At 30.8% G+C, this 23,442-nt stretch overlaps 1 protein-coding gene across 1 annotated transcript in view; it reads right to left on the reverse strand.

Annotated features, from left to right (window-relative positions):
• wg (Wnt family member 1 wingless) overlaps positions 1 to 20,675 on the reverse strand; it is a 46,778-nt gene extending 26,103 nt beyond the window's left edge. The window contains exons 1-2 of the mRNA XM_088239131.1: positions 20,197 to 20,675; positions 810 to 1,078 (exon numbers count right to left, since the gene is read on the reverse strand). Coding sequence (XP_088095257.1) covers positions 810 to 1,078; positions 20,197 to 20,291 — 364 coding nt within the window. The 5' untranslated portion in view covers positions 20,292 to 20,675. The remainder of the gene's footprint in view (positions 1 to 809; positions 1,079 to 20,196) is intronic.
• Positions 20,676 to 23,442: the final 2,767 nt, after the last annotated feature.

Consider the following 23,442-nt stretch of genomic DNA (forward strand, 5'->3'; position numbering starts at 1 on the left):
GATCTTATAAAGCACTTGACGCAACTAAAAGCTGTCAACAAACTTAATATTTAATCGTTTAGTTGTCATATCCCAGGTTATTTAAATATTTTTATAGCTATTTAGCTAAAGTGTGAAATTATATGAAAAAAACAGTAAGAATTCATCACAAAATTATAAATTTCATTGAAAAACTATAATATAAAGGTAAAAAATACTTCGAATACTAATTAACATACTACAACAGAGATGAAGAACATTTAAGAGAAGGTAATATAGAAGTCTAGGCATCTACAGGGCTTATGACCTATCAATGGCTGGTTTAAGTGGCCACTTTACACACTGTGTAACATTCACCATTCTTAAATGTCCTTCATCTCTGTTGTAGTATGTTAATATAAACAGCTCCCCAGGGAGTTGAATCCAGTCCCTGTCTACAAAAATTTGGACAAACTCAAAATATTGTCGAATACTAAAGTAACATAATAACATTATTTCAAACCAAAATAAACTCTTTGTAAAGATTTCTTCTGTCTTTTTTTCACCACTTTACTAACACGCCGATGAAACGCATGTTTTTTTTCGCAATATTATATGTCATGAACTTCAGGGAAACTATGAATTATTGCAATCAAAACAATCTTCAAACGCTGGTCCACCAATCAAATTAAAGCCTTTGATTTATAGTGTTAATTAATTACTAAATAAAAACGGTTTAGCGGGCCAAATCCCAGAGGAAAAATCTATTGAAATAGGTTAAAAAGACAGATGTCATACATAAAGCTGATATTGTTTTGAATGTTTTGAATTACAAAATCAAAATATCTTACCTCGGTCTACAATCTTCCCAAAGAGATTTTTTCCTCGGAGAAAGTTTCTCGTGGAGCAGTTCCATCTTCGATTCCTAAATTGGAACTGGCACTCAGCGATAGCCAGGTTGGCCCCCTTGGCTACTGCCGTCAGCACTCCAGGGTTCTCTCTCGCCAGCCGTCTCTGTTTTCTCCTCAAGGTATGTTGCACCATGGAGTCGGTGTACAGCATCCCTGGTGGAGCAGATAAGGGGGACAAGTTGTTTGGCTCTCCCGCTTTCGCGATACCCCTGAAAATAAAAACGATACTATGTTCAGTATTACTACAGCAAGCTTCGGAGCAAGTGATTGCTCAGCAATCCCAAGATTGGATTGTTTTTGTGTCAAATAAGCCTATTTTGTCAAATACGTAAGTAAACTATGACGTTCGTTTGGTTCTGATTACTAGATTATTTGTCCTTATTTACTTTAATTTTAATTCTGTTTACTCAGAAAAACAACAGCAATACAAAAAAATATGTACAACATTATAAAAAAAACATAAAATAAAGCCAAATCAGTTTTCCACATAAATACAATTAAAAAAATAATTAATTAATATAAAAATTTGTGTAATTTTATTTAAAGAAATTTTATAATGCACAGAATTTTTTTTCGGAAATTTAAAACAAGCGTCCATTATTTGCAAAATAATAATTGTTCAAAAAGTAAATATGTAAATTTTTTTAGATAGAAGATCAACTGGTATCTTTTTAAAAAAAATAAATTGAATCATCAAATGTATGTAAATAGACTTGATCCATTATTTTCATAAAACCGATTAATGGAAACAGCAAAATCCAAATACTTAGCTCAGGTAATTAGAGGCAGTTCATAATTTCTACATTACTTATGAATGGACTCAAGTCTCCGTGACTCTATTGATAGTTGTAGGTTGTAGTGCCAACATGAATGAATTTCATCCGTCAATCTTTTCTCACGGCAGTTGACTCAACACACGACACATTCCGGTCTTCTTAGAACCCAATGTTGACACGAACTTAACATGACAATCCTATCATCGCTCGTCCGATGCACTCCGCATTATTTCCCCGTGAAACAAAAGCCAAAGAGCAAATAAAAGTTTTTTATCTGTAGTCTCGCCTTTGTAGGGTTTACTCACGCAGGATATAAGCGAAATGTAAGGTGCGCCTTTCCGTACTGAACAAACACCAAATATTGGCCATTACAGAAGACTCGCTCTGTTCCGAAATTCTAACCCTAACCGTGTGTTGCTAGGTGTCATGTTTAACTGTTCGAATAAATATTGAATTCCACTAACTATATTTGTTATTTTGACATATTTAGTGCCTGGCTTATCGCTGAGCATACATTTCTGAGATGGCCGGAAAATATTTACCCCTTCGTTCGTGAGTCAATGTTAACCTCGATGTATGTAGAATGTAGATCGCTGTGAAAACAAAGTCGTCAGAGTCAGGTGGTGGAAGGTGGAGATTTTTCGAATCAATCCTAAATCAATTTGCTTCACGGATGATCAAGATTTATTATATTGCTTTAAGTCATTTCAAACTTTATTAACGGAATCGTTATTTAAAATATGAATATTTACATGTGAAATTAGACTTTTTAACGTCGATAGTAGACTCGCAGGAATATTAAATTATGGATTTGGAATGTTTAAATTTCCTTTTTTATACCAAAGAACAGTTCCGAGATATTTTCAAAATAAACTAAAAAATAATGAGTTCTTTCATAACTATGCAACAAGAGGATCTAAAAATATAAGACTGGAAAAGAAATCAAAAGCAATGTCCCAGAACTGCCTTATGTACAAGGAAATACAATTATTTGACGAAATGCCAGAAAGCATAAAAAATTAAGTAAATGTAAATATATTTAAAATTAAATGGAAAAAGTATAAATGTGAAAAATATTAGGTAATATATAGTGTAAATAGTGAATATTATAAATTAGGATATTAATACATACAGAGACAAAACTTAAGGTGAGGAAAGTACATTCTAATTTCAAATGCGGAGAATAACCCGAAGGTGAAGACAATAGAATGTACTTTCTTCACCTTAAAGTTTGTCTTTGTATACGGGTATAAGTGTATAATAGTGATAAATAATGTTAGAATAAGTATATATGTAAATATTGTGTTGTAAATATATATTAGACTATGTTAATCATAGAACTTAATAAAATAAATAATAATTATAATCATAAAAAAATATCTCCATTTACAAGTTAGAAAATAATATATCGTCGATTGGCGTGTATTACCAATCTACTAAAATAACTTTTTCCAAGCGACAGAATTTTTTTTTCTAAAAATTAAATCTAACACATTATTTACTCCGACCCGCGGTACTGCTCTTCTTCAGAAAACTCGCCTCCTATTAGTCTCATGCATATCGTATGATTAGGAAGCATCCAATACGAGCTATATATCCCCCAATATAAAAATATCATTTTTGACAAAATTGTATGTTGGCGGTAATGCACGCCGACCGACGACATGAATTTTGTGCTTGTTATGAAAATCAATGTGTAATAGTTGTTTAAATTAATTTATCAAATTATTTACCATTTCCCTATTAAAAAACGAATTGTTTTATATATTACTATAGCTGAACCGACAGACGTTGTCCCGCCCGAACGTCGGCTTGTCCTGGAAAAAGACTTTTCATTGATAATTAGGTACCTAGATACTTGTTTGTGATTAAATTCCAAAACTAAAAATTGTCGATGTTAAAAAAAAATTGAATTTAAGTATGTACTTGTTTATGATTGAATTTCAAAACATAAAATGAATATTTTTTCAAATATGCCATTCTTTTTGTAAACGTCAAGCTCCGGTCGTCTCACCAACAAAGGGGTGTACTTATGCAGGAATACGATTTTTAAAAACGTGTTGAATTTAATATTACTTTAGTTTTACTAAAAATCCGATAAAAAGAATTAAATAGGCAGAAATTATAAGGAATTTACAGAAAGAATCTGATTGAGATCAACAAAAAACAAATGTTGTTTATAAACATTTAAAAACAAACTTGTTTATACACAAAAGAACAACATCTTTCCATTTTTTGCAAATGCATTCTCCTCGAATAAATCATTTATGCTCCTAACTTTCTTTTTACATATTCGATTGAAGATTTTAATATCTACGAACACGCACATTGCAAAGATCTATATTTCTCCGAAAAACGCACGTAAATTGTTTAAGCCGTTTAGGAGGAGTACGGTGACGTCACACGTAAAGAGGAATTGTATATATAAAAATGTGCCACTTCATTAATTAAACAGGATAAAAAACCAATTATGTGCGCGATAAACGGCACGCGATCAAATGTGTGTACGTATTCATGAATAGAATTTAGATAATACAAGGGGTCATGCACCGCATCTTAATATAAAGACGGCGTTGAAATAATACTGACCTTATAATGCATGTAAATGAGTTAAGGGATTACTAAAAGCCTCATTTCAGGTCTGAATTGTTGATTGAAGTCCTCGAGTGCAACAGGTGTATGGAGAGACCCCGACATTAAATCATTCAGTCAATATTGATCATCGTTTTGAAACTCAAAATATGTGTATTTTGTCCTCTATTCAAATACGCCCATTCATACTTATACAGACCTCAGAATGGAGCACTTCCTTTAGTTTTTTTTAGTTTACACCTTCAATTCATATGTGAAGTAAGTACTGTTTCCTGCTAGAGGCAAAATAGATCACTCTGTGTCGTGATACGGTTTACATTGATGTTTATAATTGTTACGAAATTCCTGAATTAATTACCTTTGTTAATTGAATACGATTTGTCGGCCTATTCTGTGCAGTCAACAGTACTTTCCAGCTCCTATGTAAATTGAATTTGTAAAATAAAATTCAACGATTTAGAGCATGAAGAGTTAGAAATATTAATTAACACGTAATTCAATTCACTAATATTGTCAGCTAATTACACTGAATATTTAGAAAATCAAGGAATCATTCAATTCATATCTCCTGCATTTTGAAATATTTGAATTTATGTTTACAGTAGTTGGTCTTAAATAAAGGACATCGGGCTTAAGAAAGAGACTGCTGACCTAATCGGCTAGGTAGAGCGTCATCTTTGCCATTCATACATTATTACAGATATCGGACTCTTGCGACAGAGACGACACTACAAAGCCAGCAGTCTCTTTCTTAATCCCGATGTACTTTATTTACTGCCAGATGCTGTACTTACCTGTAAAATTTTATGTTAAAGTACACGTGTTAACGTATTTGTAGTTTTTCATTTTTTAAATAATTTATGATTTGGTAAATTAAAAAACTATCTAGGAATGATTAGTAACCATTCTGTTTTTTTTCTAATGGAATTAGTATTGTTTTACTTGGATTTATTTGTTTCGAATAGCATATATGTTTAATTCAATTATATAATATTTATAGAAAATAAATAACATTTGAAAAAATTCATTGGATAATGTTTATGTAAATAGTGTTTTATATCTTTTAATCTTTTGGGTAGCAATAATGTAAGTGCGTATTATCATAACGAAATATTTTATTTTATTATCCTATTTATCGAAACGTTTGGGCCGAGATACTTCAGCTTATCTAACGTTAGAATTTAAGGGAATGTATGACGTCACAGATAAGAAATCTGACAACCTGTTTTATTTAAATAACTATTAATCTAGTTACTAAATCAAATATCAGTACAACTTTTTAACACACATAACAGGTATTTCAAAACAAAAAACTGTTCTTCCCAAAAAAGATTTGAGGAGGATTTTCAAACCTAATATCATTTGTTTTTTTTTTAAATAAAGTTTACGTGAAACTAACGAATTTACAGAATGATCAAAGACGTTTGTTAATTTAAAATGAGTAATAATAGTAAATTAAATGTCTTATTTATTTATTTACATATATAAGGTTATTGTACATTTTTTGAGACAATAAGTCCCAACTCCATGGGACTAAAAGTCCTGTGTTGAGATGGGACGAGCAATTATATGACACAGACACATGAGTATATCACCACAAATATAGGATTAGAAACATAAAAAATAATTATAAAAAAATGTTTTTGAAAACATGCATTGCTTTTAAAGTGATCTTTCTATATACGTAGGTACTGGATTTTAACCTTCTTGGGCGTTTATTGAGATTAATGAATATTTACAAAATGACAAATACTTATTTTGAGAAAGTAATGTATTAGTTCGAGTTTTTATAGATCTTACGACCTTAATACTCACATATTCTCTTTTCAATTTTTTTTGTCTCTGATATGTATATCAATAATGAAATTATTCCGGCTATATAATACTTGGATATTTTTAGAATTTGAATTAGTATGAAGTCATTCTATTTTTCACTATCTCTAAAGTTGAAATAAAATAAAGTCTTTGGAAACGGACCTTAATTTGGGAGCAGCCTCCCACTCGGTGGCTGAGCATTAAGATTCGGAGAGAAACTAAAGTTTTATTCCCCGCTCGACCCAATCTTAAGTGATGATTATTGTAACAGTAATATGTCTTCAGATAACACCGCATTCCTCCCAGAGAACCTTCTCCAATTAAAAGGACAATATCATACTCGCTCCGAACACTTAAAAGGCGAATGCTGTTTCCACACCTACAGGACTTCGGACATTTTCACTCCTGGCTCTTTCGATACAATAAAATATCTTTTGATTTTCAGAAGGGATCGGAGAACAATCATCCCATGGATAATTTACTCAGTGGACTTGGCCCATTATTCTGACTTATCTTATCTCACTTAGTCGTGTATAGCTATTAGTTTAGCCTTAATTCCAAGGGGTTCGGTGTCAGCTGAAGCCTTTAGCTGCAACATTGTTTTTTGGTCTATTGCATCTAGATCAAAATGCCCGATACGAAATAAGAGTTCGTATTTTTGTGGGAGAAAACATCAACGGTCGGTGAATTGCAAAACCTTTTATTGACATTTTTTAAAGTCACACTATCCCTCAATTTAATGTTTTCTGATCTACAAATTAAAATTTATAATAATAATTCGCATCTTTAATTACTCATATCTTAAAATATAAACAAAAAATTTTGTAGTAGATACAGTTAAAACATTAACATAAAAGGCCGTATTGATTCTTTATCACTTGCATAATACATCTGTTGCCCTTTATTATTGTCTTTAATTTTTTTCTCTGATATTTTTCTTTTACCCCAGTTTCTATAAAGTGCTTTGTGAAAAAAGTACATTAAATTTATTTTAATATACTTACCATTTCAAGGGTACAAAGAAACGTTTTAAATTTGTATACTCACGACTATTTCGATGAAAAATGAAAACAATGAAAAAAAAGAACTGTAGAAATATCTTCTCATTACTTTATAGTGCCTACGAATAAATAAATTCGTATAATATAAATAGAATATGTGAAATAAACCTGTCATAAAAAAAATGTCTCCTACCGAAAAGTCCTTAGACTAAATGGGTAACAAATTGTAATATGTATTTAAAAAAATTAAATAAACGCTGTTCTGCTGCATTGAATCTGAAAAACTTGCCAATGACATGTGAAGGCTAGACTTCCTTATTTGCTTTTTAGAAAAATGTTTTCCATCTCTTTTATTGCAAACTTAAATAAAATATCAATTCTAAAATTAAAACGCTACAAAAAACAGCTTTTTACTCATGCTTTTTAGTGTAAGTTGTACTTTAGTCTCATATTTACTACGTACAAACTAATATGTTTATTGTGCTAACTACAAAGTATACGAGTGTTATTTTAGTACACGCATGACAGTTGTTCACGCAAACATGATTAGCAAGATCTACATGGTGGATGAGATCGCACTGAGTGCATACCGAGTGCACGAGTATTTAGTTATCTGCGCTGATCCGCGCGAACGCTGCCTCCGTTGTCGTCAAAAGCGCCGCCTTGCTCGCGATTCGGTGCGAATTTCCCCGTCACGACCGAGATCGGCCCGAGATCGTCAGCGAAGATTGTCGCCGGTTATTGTCACGGGTTCTCACGCGTGCACTCCGTGCCCCCGGCACGTAGGACCCGCTCCCGATCCGCTGTCCCGGACGCGATGTTACGAGACACTCCAGTGACATCGCACTGCGCCGTACCGTGATATGTGACGAGATTGATTGCCATCGTTGTGACAACCGTAGGTAGGTACTCGAGATTCTTATCGCTGAGAGCTATTCACCAGACATCCGTATTTACGATACTGATCGTTTCGTTATTTCTAAAAGTTCTTTTGAACGAATTATTCGGAAAATTATTCATATTCGGAAAATTCCCTTTACTTATACAATTAAATAAATTTATATAAATGCCCTGGCTTAGTAGAATATACCCACCCAGATATTTAATCTTGGCTCCAGCAATTCGCGTTTCTGGGTAGGTCAGATTATCTTTTAAGAACGTTTTCATAAAAAAACTAATCACCACGCCGTTTTTCCGAAGGGGTCGTTAGAGAGGAAAGAGAGCCATATCACTCTGTCTTTGCATGCAGACCTCGCTTCCTCTACATTCATTCATCTTCTAATGTAAGCACACTAATTATTCCGAATTTTGACATGTCCATCTTCAAGCATTTGTCGGATTGGTCGTGCCATGTCTTCCTCGCTTTTTGCATCAATCACTATAGGCATGGTTTTTTATTTTGCTGACCATTTGCTCTACACTCTCAGTTTTGAGTTATTCACTGATCTCAACATTTGTGCAACTATCATATATCGTTTTATCTCACATTAGTCTGAAATATCGCATTTCAACAGCATTCAGCCTACTTTCATCATTATTTTTCCAATTTCATACTTTGCTCCCATACATAAGGGTCGGCACCAGAACTCCACTGTGAATTGCTGGTTTTACCTCCTGCGACAAACATTATTTGTTGTTCAAGGTAGATTGAAGTGCGCTCTTCACCCTGTTCCTGTCACTAACCCTCCTTTCAATATCTTCTCAGTCTTTCCATACTTAGTAAACACACTTTTCGGATACCCAAATTCTTCTACCTCATACAGAATATCTTCGTTTACAATGATTTGACACTAAGTTTAACTTTCATCCCTTTCAAAAACCGTCACGTAAAATTTATCAACATTCATGACAAATTGCGTTTCTTGCGTATTTGAATCGAATTGTTTTAATTAAGATGTTCATTGAAAGAATATAAATATGCATGTATTAAAAAAACTTATGAGTAGTAGCAATTGAATTTTTTTTATCATAAAAGTATTAAATAATAAAATCTGTACCTTAAAGGATAAAACTAGGGAGTCTACTTTTTACCGTTCTGGTGTTGAAAATGCGGAAATAATCGCAATGAGCTATTTCGTACCTCAATAAAACACAGAAGTTCACTTTCCGTCCCAGATACGCTATTTTTACATGTACTATAATTACTAAAATAATCGTTTTTTTAAATTGCAAAATCTTCATAGATTGTTTTTTTTTTACTATTTTTTATTTTATTATCTCATTTAGCTTAAAATTTACAATCCGAAAATCTTGTTTCCTGAACATTTCGTTTAATGTGACTCCCGTGGTATATCCTTTAAGGTACAGAAATTAATTATGGTTTCTGTTGATGCTTTAAATATTTACTGCAATTCAAAATTCTTATAAGCCACACCAAGTATGTATATTAGTTATTATTAAGATTTCCTATTTCCTTTTACGTAAAAAGATATTTTAAGGCATTGATTGATATATGATGTCCATTTTATTTCTTTGTCGTAGATATTTCTTTTATTGTTGCGTTTTTAGTTTTATTCTACTGTGTTTTATTATTTTCTTTTACATCATCACATAAATTAAACATGGACTTTATCTCTAAACTATTACAATGAAATGTAGGTTAAACAACAAAATATACTTCTGATCTGAAATTAAAGATGCTGTATTTATTTGAGTCCAAAATATTAAAAATATATATAAACACGTAGCATGGTAATACGTTCTCCACAAGTGGTAAAATTATTTTGTTCGTGTCCAGATTTTTCGAAGAGATTGATTCACTCCACATTCTTAACAAACTTCATATAATATGAAATATGATAAACAACAGAACAGCAGTACACCAGTAAAAATACTACGCTGGAATGTCTCTCACAGTTGAGTACGTGATATTCCGCAAATTGTGTTCAATGAAATACTTTTTATTATGAAAAATAGTAAGTCATGTAGTTGAACAAGTGTGAAAATATCGTTTGTAAATATAATGAGTAAAATGTGTTGAATAATTCATTCATTTTTTTCACCATTCCCTATTCACACCCAGTGGCGCTTAAGACACTGCATCGATAAAGCAACAGCAGTGTATTTTAATATTTTTTTCATGTTACACGAAGGTTGGATAATCAGTTTTACGCTTCAGGTGCCAACCCAAGAACATGGTACAAAAATTAACATTTACATAAATATTTAAATAATCGAACCTTAGCATGCCTTGCATGGTAGGCAAACGTGAGGTCAATCTTTGACACCACAGAAAGTTTTGGGTTCAATTTTCAGTCAGAATCCAGAAAAAGTCTATTGAGATATATCTCAAGCCTGGGCGTGATTCACCACTATAATTGGGTTTTCTGGCCTGTTATGGTGCAAAAATAATAAGTCGTATCAATTAGAGATTTTAAAAAAAACACACAAAAGGAAAGGAAAATGATTAGGCGGAAATGAAAATAATAGAGGAAGAGGGCTCGTATTAAATGTTATAGCTGAAAACATTAGTTTCAATCAAAATTAAAATTACCGTCAGGATGATTTGTAAATTGATTCGTTTTATAAAACTATTTGGAGCAGTCACATACTCGTTTGAATTATTGTTTTATTAGTATGTCATCACTCATTACCAAATATTACCCTACGTTATCTGAAGATAACGTTTAATATGATTTTTTAATTTAATTATTGTTTGATTTAGAAATACCAGAATGAATTGAGTATTTTGGTATAACAATAAATTTAAATTCGTAATTATTACAACCTTACATGATTGTAATACATTGTTTAGTGTATTTTGCTTGAATCATTTATTGCGCAATATGTAGTAAAACCGGTTATCTGTTCATTTGTTTGCTCATTAGATACACTTATGGAAATTAGACACTTATACCAGATTTAGCTAATCTCGATATAAAAAAAGAGACCCAATTTTGGGTCTTACTTTTTTATAATATCCGAAATAATATTAAATTGATTTAAGGACATTTAAGTATTATTTTACGGCTAAAATTATGATATAATTAACAATAAAACGTAGTTATGCAGAAAACAACCAGCCTTAAAAAAGTGAAACAGAGATAATAGCACTTTTGTGAAAAGAGTGCATAATCAAATTTACACAACAGTTGGACTGTTTTTTTACATTGACAAGTGATAAATAATGAATGTAGGTTTTTTTAATACAAAAATTAATTCAATGATGTATTTGACCAGTTTAATGATTTTTAAAGTCTGGCTGACCGCACAACCTAAGATGTACATTTTGCAAAAAACAGTTAGCCCCAGTAAAACTCTGATGTATGTTGTGTCATTATGTATTGAACATTTTATTTCATATTTATATTAGGTTACTCAATTGTAAAGAATCACATAATTTATTTGTTGTAATTACTTTAACCAATATCATTTCCTTTCCGCACTTAATGGTGCATAGGGCACTGTATTGGTACACCAATCGTGGCGTATCTCGATCATTTTTGTTACATGAAGGCAAGGTGATCAGTCCTACGCTTCAGGTACCAGTCCAGGGATTATGATATATTCTAGTTGTAAAAACATCTTTTAAATAATATTTCATATCGACCATGTCGGGAATCGAACAGACGTAGAACAGTAGACAAATGCGCTGACCATTACACCACGAGACCGACAATATTTCATTGTGTGTTAAAATATTTTTTGTGATTATTTTAAGTCGAGCTAACCATACGACCTAAAATACGCATTTTGGAAAAAACATTCATTCAAATTTTGACTGTATAAGCTGACATTCTGTATTAAAACACACTTTTTTATTACATGTATTTTTAAATTAAAGAATTTATAAAATTAAAATACTTTTGTAATTATACACATTCATTTATTTTAGAGAACAAATTTTCAAGAGGTATTAATCTTGTATTGTTTTTAATGAATAATATAGTGAAAATGTAATGATAACTAAGAAAATTAATGAAAATTAACAGGTAACAATTAAATACATGAGGAATAATTATTATAAAGCGTGTTTAAAAAAAACTAAAATACATCGTATGTTAAAAATGCTTTTTTTCGTAGGACTTTTTCAATGTACAATACAAAATTTAAAAATATAGATTATACAAACATCACTCTGTCAGATTTAAAATTTACACTAAAAATGTATTTTGTAACTTAGTAGACATTATAATAATAAATATGTACATCTCCCCCCCCCCCCTCTTTATCCTCTCTTCAAGCATTTTTGTCCTTATCCCGCCCAATTTACAGTAACTTAATCTTCTTTAAATTAATATTTAAAAAATCTTTGATTATTGAGTACTTGAAAATAACATTTTTATATGTATAAATTGTATGTATTTATTTGATATGTAATATATATTTTCTTTACTAACTTTGTATACTTTGTGGAAATCTGTTATTAGTTCTGAGTTTATACACTATATCTGTTTGTTTACTAAAAATATGTATGTAGAACTGTTGATTTTTTCTAATAAAATAAAATAAAATACAGTAAACGCAGAAGCTATCCTGCGGAAAATTGAAATTAGTTAGATAACTAATACCTTACTTACCTGGTTATATTTATTTCTTTTAAATTTACATTTCGTCTTTTTTAAGAAATACCTGTACATTTTTTACGCGTAAAAGAGGCAATAAAAGTCTTACGATAAAAAAGGCGTGTTTATTTCCTTAGTTTCATAAAGCGTTGCAATGTATAAAGGCAATATGTAATAAGTAACGATATCACGCTATAAAATCGTTAATTCACGTGTAATATGGTATGATATGAAACGAATTCGAATAATAATACGTATAAAAATAAGTTACTTTTTTGACGTGTACGTAATAACTAAATTTGTTTAGTCGCCGGGCGAGCGTGAAGAATTGAATATCGTAGCGTGAGACGGTCAATGAAGCAAGCAAATATAAGGCGTATTGTAAAAAATACTTTCATTATATGTGATTCTTACGTAAATGTAATAAAATGTGTTTTATTATTCGAAAAAATCGTTTGCAAAGAGAACACCTTTAAAAAACTTTCATTCGATACCATAATTGGCAAATAAATAGGTACTGATGGTTATCATTTATCCAAGAAGATATTTTATGCATCAATAAGAAACTATGAAATTATTATTATTTACTTATAAAAATGTATTTCTATTTGTTATCGTTGTGTTGATACATAATTTACGTTGGTATTAGGTTTGAAAATCACCGTTTTTCAATGAAGGTTTATTAACCACTAAGTTTTTTTGGTACGGATTCTATTAAAAAAATGTTTTATTTTAAATATTTAGTTCTAAAAACCAATGCAAAATACATTTTTATATTTAGGATTACATATTCAATAGTTCGTCGCTGCTTCCTTACTTTATTGATAAACATAACGATATCCATTCATTTTATGCTTAAATAAATATAGTCATTGTTAAATATTTCAACATGAAAAAAGCTGTTAAATTAAACATTGTTATGTATATATTTTTAATGCCCCCCTCCCCTATAATGTATGTTTTTTTTGTGGAGTAGTGTTAGAGTCGTTTAAGTACCGTGAAGATCTTAAGCTCGATTCCTGACAAAGTCAACATGAAAACGTAATTTAAATATAGTGTAATAAATGCTATTAAATATTTGTATATAACCACTTACCGATGTGTGGTTAAATACAAATATTTAATAACATTTATTAAAATGTTTGACTATAAAGTTAATGCTTTAAATATTAGAAATATAGTGTTTTTACACTGTCCTTGGACTGATGTGTAACAAACGATATAGATATGAGTACGTTCATTTTTATGTAACAATGTACCTTATGCACCATTAGACTAAGAAGACCCTTAAAACAAAAACTAAATTAATGAACAAAGTATTTTGTGTATTTCTAAAGTTTTTTTGCTCTGTGGTCACTCGCTGCCCCTTAAACTTATCTTTGTCGAGTCCACGCCTCAGGCACTATATAAAAATAAATCATTTATACGTGCAGTGGTGAATTATGGCCTATTATGATAATAAATAATTTCTGTGTACAGCCGTAGCATTAGTGATCTTTAACATCTCTGGCTTAATGAATGTCAGACAGACTCGCAATGTTCGCCTGTATAGCTTTATCAGTACCTAATGACTCGAAAAGATGCGTATATGTATATAATACCAACACGGTATCGATTCACGGACATGAAATATATTCATATATTGTAACCACACTGTAGTTTATGAGTATATTGAATTCAAACTGAATAAATAATTATTTTTAATAACTTCTAGATTTCTATGGCTTAGATCTAAAAGGACCAATGGCAGATGTAATGTTATTTATTTCAATATTCAAGTACAAAGAACTTATTGCTAAAAGCATTATCTTCCAGCCAATCAAAAAACAGACTGGTCAAAAGAAAAGTTGATCAAAAATTTGTTACAAAAAAGAAAATAAAAAAAATCCATACATGAATGAATCTAAGTAATGCAAAATAACAGTCGTTTTCTGATGAGGAGATAAGACTTGCATATATAAACTTAAAAGTACGTTATGTTCTAAACGTTAAGGGCTGAATAATGTACGATCTGGTAATTAGTTTGAAAGGAGACAGGAATAGAAACCAAGAAAGAGAAGGAGTACAAAAAAAGTTAAATGATGGGAGAGAAGGGTACTAAGGATATATAAGAATGTTTCATTTTTTAAGATTTCTTTTCTTGCCTGCATTTTGAAAAGGATCGAAGTCATATGAAAAATAATATTGATCTTTTTATATACACAAATATGTGGTGGTGTTTTATTATATAAATATTCACAAATAACAACAGGGATAAAAAATACCTTAGAAAAGGGAATATGGAAGTCCAGGCATTTACAGGGCTTATGACCTGTCGTTGGCTGGTTTAAATGCCCAGACTTCCATATTCCCTTTTCTAAGGCATTCTCCATCCCTGTTGCAATTTGTTAATCTTAATGACTCCCGAAAGGTAAGATCCAATATTTTGTCTACAACATTTGGGCAAACTCAAACATTGTAATATGAATATTCTTTTAAAACACGTCAAACAGTTCATTATAACGCCACGAAATGGTAAAAAAAATGACCTTTTAGACCCAAGCCACAGATTTCCATTATAAATGTAATTATTTGTATGTTGACTGCCTCGTAGTGCAGTGGTTAAAGCGTTAAGCTACACGGCTACAAAGCATTAAGTTTTTGGACAAAATTGAGATCTACCTAATAATGTATTTTTTAAAAGTATTTTTTCACATGTTTCACAATTTTCTTAGACTACTGTGTCTGAATTTCGTGCAATTTTTATCTTCACTAATTACATTCGGATTAAGATAAAATAAATTCGTAAATGTTCTCATCAAAATCAAAAAGTTATTAGATAAAATGTGAATGATCGTATATTGCTTTGCAGATTGCTTGATTGAAGGCGCAAAATACTGTTCACAATTTTCAAATACATAGTACATACAATACGTTCGAATGTTTATTTTATGCCTGCCGGTAACCAAGTAAACATATCAATTTCATTTGTGTTAGTACGCAAACTAGAATATTTCATTTGAAAACTTTATATCACTCACACATTGAATATTCGAATGCGTTGTATATGATTAAAACTAGGTTATTATTCCGTAGTCATTTTTAAACCTATGTCCACTTATAAAACTTTAAAAATTTCATTGTTTCCTTTTTCGAAAACTTTAATTGAGTATAAATAAAACTTGAGTAGTCATAAAACATTTAAGTATTAAATAAGAATGTTTTTAATACTGTGTAGGTATCTATCTACCAACGTACAAGCATTCTGTAAAATGATTTTGAAAAATTTGTTAGTTAAAATTATTAGGTTTTTAAATTAATTTACAAGTAAATTTAAGGCATACATTTATTGAGTACAGAGACACATCTTATAGTGGTAATCAGGAACGACCCATTTTTGTGATCTTGCCCTACTCACTAAAAAATCCGCATTGAGTCGAAGGCACCTATATATATTAAAATATACATATAATTACGGGTAGGAGTACAAATGGATGAACATCTCTGCTGGCGAGCTTATACTAATGAACTAAGCCGCAAAATATTTTTCAGTCTACACCCACTTAGAAGGTTGCAAAAATTCTTACCCATTAATACGAAATGCACCCTTGTACAAGCATTACTACTACTCATTCTAGATGACGCTTATGTTTCCATGACTGATTTAAGCTGTGAGCAACTCGATAAACTTGAACGACTTCAGAATACATACATAAGGTACATTTTTGGTCTTAGGAAAAATGACCACATTTCTGATTATCGTAGGCAACTGAAATGGCTCAAAATTAAACAGCGGAGAGACTATCACTCCCTCTCACTTCTGTTCAATGTACTTCATAGTCCTAACGCTCCTATATACCGGTGTGAAAAATTTTAACGCTTATCAGTTCATGGTTTACCTCTTCGTTCTCATTCTCAAGGCACTCTCTTAATACCCATACACAATTCTTCTTTCTTCTCTAACTCATATAGTGTCCATGTGGATCGACTGTGGAATCATCTCCCATCCACCATCAAAGATGTTACTACATTATCTCTGTTTAAATCTGAAATGTCTGAAAAATCTGAAATCTGAATCTTTAAGTCTGAAGAAACATCTCCTTTCTCTTCCTTAATCTCTCCTCCTTTCCTCTTTCCTCGTTTTTCCTTTTTCCCACTGAGTAATAGTTTTGATTTAAGGTAATTTATAAACAAATACGTTTATTTCTATTTTTATATATCTTTAGCTTTTTAATATTTTTTTCTATTGAATATGTTCTGTAACTTGAATTATATAAATAAAACTTTTATTTTATTGGTTGGTTGGAAGAAATTGCCATTTGGCAATAAGCCCGCCAATGTACAAATAACATTATGTACAAAAAGTTAAATAAATAAATATATGTAAGTGCCTACTTTAGGAATTAAATTTGGGTATTTATTAATAGTAAAATAAACTCCGTTCTATATGTGGAAAAAACAATAAATTCCTGATGTACTTCATCTACCAGTTCAGTAAAAATATAATACTTCTATGAAAAATCGCATATTCAATCAATACTTAATGTCGTCCTTCCCAGGAATTGAGTTCGGCACCTAAAGTATGGTAAACGAATGAACTGACACTCCACTACCATACGAAGCAGACTTACCTCCACTCAAGTTCGATTTTCAAGACTTTTACCTGAGAATAGTCAAGTTTCATTTTATGCACATAACTGTATTCTTCATACATTCGGACACAGATAAAATAACCCTCTAACGCCAGTCGTATAAAACTATCATCATTCTAGGTTGAACAAAACAAAATTGAACGAGCTGTTATTTTTCCCAGCGATATAATGAATTTGACACGGTGATTTTCCTTTCATAAGTATACATTTAAAAAAAATTTACTTCTTTAAATAATCACTTAAACTTACTGACATACCATAAGCCTCATAAATTTTTAGACTTCCATGTTTACTAAGATATCAAAAAGTTTTCTCTACCTTTAAAATTAAACTTCAAACAAAAAAGGACTGGAAAATATGACTGGTTATTGTTTCGTGGTCACAGCACGTCAGGGCCCGCTAACTGTTACAAGAGTATCAATTAGATGGTTTTAATTGAACACAAAAAGAATTATTATTACATTCGGCAGTCAGATGTAATTAATGGGATTATAATTGGAAAGTTTTAGTTATTAAAACAGATTACCTCTAGCGTTTAGGTTAACCAACTAAGAATAGACTCGTATGAGATATTATTCCTTACATCATCATTATACCTACATACGAATGACCTACAATTAGTAATTATTCAGTTGTGAATAAATGATAAAAAAAATGACCGCGAACGTTATTAAAAAATGCACATCTTGTCAAAAATACCGTGAAGTTAATAAGATGTTAGGTTGACAAGAGTCAAGTTTAAAAAAAAGGCATAATTCGTTATTAATTTTACTAAACAAACATTTTTTCTGTCTATTTTTCTTTCGAGAATAAAGCGACCGACGCTACGCGACGCATTGCCGAGAAGAACGCTGAATCCATAATAATTTACCCACCCGGTTTTATTTTCACAACTATTATTGTTTCAACTAACTTTAAGTTAATTTATCATATTACACGTAATTTAATTATGGTGATCAATCCACAATTCATCAGGAAATAGTATCAGAATATCACATTATCGAGTTTGACCGTCGGCGTCGCTTTCTGCAGCGTAGGAAGGCGATAAAATCAACTAGAAATTCGCAAACATAAAAGCAACCTTTATAAATCTGATCGTATGATATTGCCTTATTAATTTTCATACAAGAATTTATCTTATGTATCGCATTCTCGAGTTGCGTGACAATCCCCGTTCAATGAAATCTGATTTCCTTTTGAGGAGACGATGTTATAGACGCTGGCTTCTCAGTAACCTGTAGTATGGCCGACGAATAACGAAAATGGCATCTATTGAGCTATTCAATAATCCCTCATATGGGCCTCCGGCCCACGCAGGTCCATAATTTTATACTTCCACAAGATTCCTGCTTTGCAAGAGGTAACGATAAAAGTAAAGAAATGTGGAATAATCTAAAACTATCGCGCGCGATCTAGCGGTCACTGTCAAAGCCATTTACCAATTACGTGAACAGACATTTTCGAATAAATTTATCTAAACAGTCTGAATACTATAAAATTATACAAAATAGAACGGTAATCTCACCGAAATACACTCCAGAATAAGTTAGTCTTTGAAACTGAAGAGTCTTTTTTTAATTTATACAAACAAAACAATAATATTAAAAGGATACGTTTTGCGTTTTTACTGCGGATAATTTTAAAGTATTCATAAATTTCAACATTTCTGATCCATTACCTAAATTTAATTATCAAAATATTTTGTTTTGATTTTCAGGTGATTATGCTGGCATAAAACTTTCGCTTTCGAGGCATTTTTAAAACTGACTTAAAAACACATTTTTATTTCTAAAAATGCCAGATTAGCACAAACAGTATCGTGGGAAATATGCGGTACGCAACGTAAAATTATTTAGAGTTGTTATTAATACATTTCAATTTGTACATTAGACAATAATGGTTGTGTTTTGTAATACTAAATAATTCAAATTTATTTAGTACATGATCATAACACTCAATTAGAAGTACATTAAGTGTTATTAAGAAGTGGCTATTATATGGGGATTATAATACCTGGGCGGGAAAAACCAACGATTGTAGACCGTATTTCGAGCAAGTGTATAATTCAAGGATCAAAACATAATGTAAACATTTCATATTTACCTGTATAACGATCCTTGTTGTTATATATTCTGGGTAAAATAATTGGATACCTAAGTGGATAAATAAACTAGAAATTATGTTGTTTTTTGAAAATAACAATGCGATTTTTTGTATGGTATTTTGTTAAACTTATTGTTTAAAAAAAACGCATGTCTATATCAAATGTTGGTAATACTTATCGAAGTCAAGAATCTTACTGCTATACTTTTCAAATTTTTATACCTTTTATAAGAAGATATATTAAATATTTCCTAAGAAGATGTAATTTATGTAATAAAGAAGTACCTGTTGAAAAAGCAAAATGATTTATGAATTATGTATCTATTTTGTGTGGCTTATTCATAATATTATGATTTTTATTTAAAATAATATTCGTTAAACAATAATAAAACAGACAGTGAAATGAATCTAAGAATTTAAAGATGAGCTATGGAAGTTAAATATATTATTTTAATTAAGAAATAATATTGATTCTCCTATTTGCATGTGCGTATATAAATATATTTAATACAAATAAGTATATATGTGTATATCTTGTAGCCATTATGGGGTACAGCTAATGTGCTGTTTAAAAATACACGTTATTGATATTTTTGGGGTGAATTTATTATGCAAAATTTTAAACCCCTTTTTTAGCAGTGCATCTTTTAAAAATTAAGTTTTTAAGTAGGTAACTGATAGTCTCATTCATGAATTAATGGCAACTACATATTCACATGTATTTATTAACATTATTTATAGTTAATGATAAACACATGTCGTACATTCACTCAAAATCACTTATAAAATTTTTCACACTTCGTTCAAGTACGTCAAGTGACAAAATAATGATAACATATTATATGCTGGTATCAATTATATATCATAAGTCAGATTATTCATTAAACATACGAAAAATTTCTTACCACCACATGCTTCCTCTCCCCTTCCTCGGTTTCGCTTTTCCTCCCGTAACTTCCAAAATAGTCGCCACCACAACAAGAACCCACAACCACTTCATCTTAGTATCTTCACAAATTGACCAAACAAAAATAAATAAAAAAAACAAAACAAAGCCAGCTGTCCTGTTACCGACTAACGATGTTAGCACACATACAAGAAAAAATATCCACAGTTCTGTATAGCAATAGTTTTCGCATTTCTACGTAGATAAAAAAGCTGGGAAAGTGCGTGTACAAATCATCCCTTGCCGCTTTGACACATTTTTAAACGGATAAACAATGATGTTCTACTTGTCACTGTGGTTAAAGATTTTTTCGTAACTTTTACTTTCGTAGCACAATTTTACATTCGGCGTTCGTAAAATTTAAGACGTCAATGTTGCATCCGACGCGATCGATCGCCGGCTGATTATTGAGTTAACAGGCAATCGGTTAGTACGGCGCGCGATAGGCGTTTGACAAGGCTTACTACAATACTGCAGTTAGCGGTGGAGCCTTGCTAGTGGTGGGGGTGGTGCCACAGAGTGGGGGGTGGGCGGGGCCAGGCAGGTATGCTCAGGTAAGAGGGTCATTCATATCGTTCTAGATTGATTGCAATTTGGAATGGAGATTTTTATATTATTTGTATAATTTCTTAAGCGATTACATTATTTATAATTATTTCAATTGACATTAAGTTGGTTCGGATATATTTAATTTGAAATAAAGATTTTTATATTATTTGTGAAATTTCTGTAACGATTACATTATTTATTATTATATCTATTGACAATAATTTTGTTCAGATATGCGTAATTTGGAAAAGAATTTTTTATATTATTTGTGTAATTTCTCAAACGATTACATTATTTATAATTATATCAATTGACAATAAGTTTGTTCGAATATATGAAATTTTTGAAAGTATTTTAAGGTGATGTTTTTTTTTCATTTTCAGAAGAAAAAAATGCTAGGTGTTTATTATTTACATTTTTCAGTCATGTTCAACATTTACTGATTTTAAAACAAGTTGTTCAGAAATTTAACACTGAAAAAATTTAATTATAAAAATTAGTTAAAAATAAGACATGAAATAAAGTAGTAGAAAAAACTTCAAAGAATCATGATTTCGCAATTAGTAGTGCATATTGCTCAGCATTTGATAACTAAATTGCAACGTTTTTCGATCAAACGTTACATGCAGATAAATCATACGCTTCAGGAGTGCTAATCCGAGAACAATGGAATATTACAGTGTAAACAGCCTTTGAAATCTTTGCACGTCCATGCAGCCAATCGAACCCCGGACCTCAAAAATATGGGTCAACGCGTCAACCACTACACAACGAGTCGGACTTATCTGTACTTGATTTCCTTATTCAGGATTTTTCCTAAGAGCAACCATCGAGTCGAAAACACTTATACAGGATTTTGGTTCTATTTCACAAACAGAACTGTATGCTTTGTCCACCTAGACGCAGATTTGAAAAAAAATCAGTTGTTTCGTTTAGATTTTTGTCTATCTTTCATTTAAAATATAACAACCCAAGATTTTCCTTAGATTTACTTTTATTTTTTCTAAGAATGGATATGATATTACTTTTTATTTTATTTAATATGAACTTTTAAATATTATCAGGAATTTTCGGTATTAAGTTTATTTATATCATTGCAATATTTAATATAACTTTTTAATAATCCTGTAATAAATCTAATAATTACTATATGTTTACTTGGGTAATTCATAAACACCAAAGAACAATTTTCCTTTGAAATTCTACCCAGCTTTCGATAAAAAATCCCAGTACTCTTTGTCTTTTATTTCAAAAGTAGGGGCTTTTATAATGCGAGAACCTGCTACCAATGATAACTTTGCCTAGTATCGTAACGTAATTTATACGTACATTATATAATATGTGTACACATTGTAAATAGTAACTTTATTTTAGGTACATTATTGTTTTCGATTTATAATAATTAAGTGTTAAAAATTCTATTAAAAATCATAATAATCCATAAATTGAATTGTATTCGTAAATATTTTCAGTATTGTTCATAATCTCGTTAATATGACGACCAATCTATACCGGTTTGTTTTCGGTTGATTGAAAGATATTGCTTTCAGAAATAAGCTCGACATAGCGCATTTAGTTTGTATGAAAAGTTTAAAATAAATCAATAATTCATCTGATACTCAAATCATTTATCTACCTCTATATCAGGTATCCAACCGATTATTTTTGTACAATTTAAAATTATTTATGGGTGCAAAAATAGGAAATAAAATTTTAAAAAAATCGTTCAAATTTTATTTCAGGTTTCGCGTAGCATTAAACAAAAAAAAAATCTTCACTACAGAAAATGTACAGATGCAGACACTTACAATCCTTTTCATATTCAGTATTTGTGAAATAAAACATTTAGGTTTGTATTTATGTTTCAGGGTGTGATCTTATAAATAATTGCAATTAACAAAGCTAAACAAATAAGCAGCTCTCATGGTGTAATGGCTAAGACAATTGATTTACGCGCGGAGGATTTCGGATTTGATTTCCGGTGAGATCACGAAAAAATTTGATTTTTCTCAAGCCTGGTTCTGTGCTGAAACACACCATTTTAATGAGGTCTCCTGGCCTGTAGTGGTGCAAAAAAATATTGTTAGCAATATACATTGGTTCATTGTATTTCTTAAGCATAAACGTTTATCAACATTACGTGTGCTTTAAGGTCGCTTTATGTATGTGGCTACATCTCGTGGAGCCATCAGGGTCCCGATTTCAACGGTAAGTCAATAAAGTTATCTTCAATGGTTCATCTATAGTAAAATCTTATTTTGTATTTGAAAATGTGTTTTTACGATATCATAATTAAACATTTTCAATGACAGGTTACAGACGAAGACGCTTTTAAATTTTTCTGCAAATATTCTAATTTTCGTATAAAAAACTGATTTATATTTAAACACAATTGAAGATAACTTTGTTAACTTCCCACTTTAACAGCGTGACATTGGCTGTTCTTTTAAAATATTTGGCCATTTATGGTTTTTAGAGCAAACTATTTAGTTTTATTTAAAACTAAACATACATTGGTTTGGATAGTCAACAAAATAACGATTTTTCTATAAATATTTAGACGCATGGACAATGAATAATTCAATCCAACAATATTGTTTTGGTAATTTTCGGTCATTTTATATTTTTAGAAAGAAGTCTTCAATTTCCATCCGAA

Source organism: Micrasema longulum, unplaced genomic scaffold, assembly GCF_059751315.1.
Source record: "Micrasema longulum isolate JH-2025_06_02 unplaced genomic scaffold, ASM5975131v1 h1tg000113l, whole genome shotgun sequence".
In the NCBI taxonomy this organism is placed as follows: domain Eukaryota; kingdom Metazoa; phylum Arthropoda; class Insecta; order Trichoptera; family Brachycentridae; genus Micrasema; species Micrasema longulum.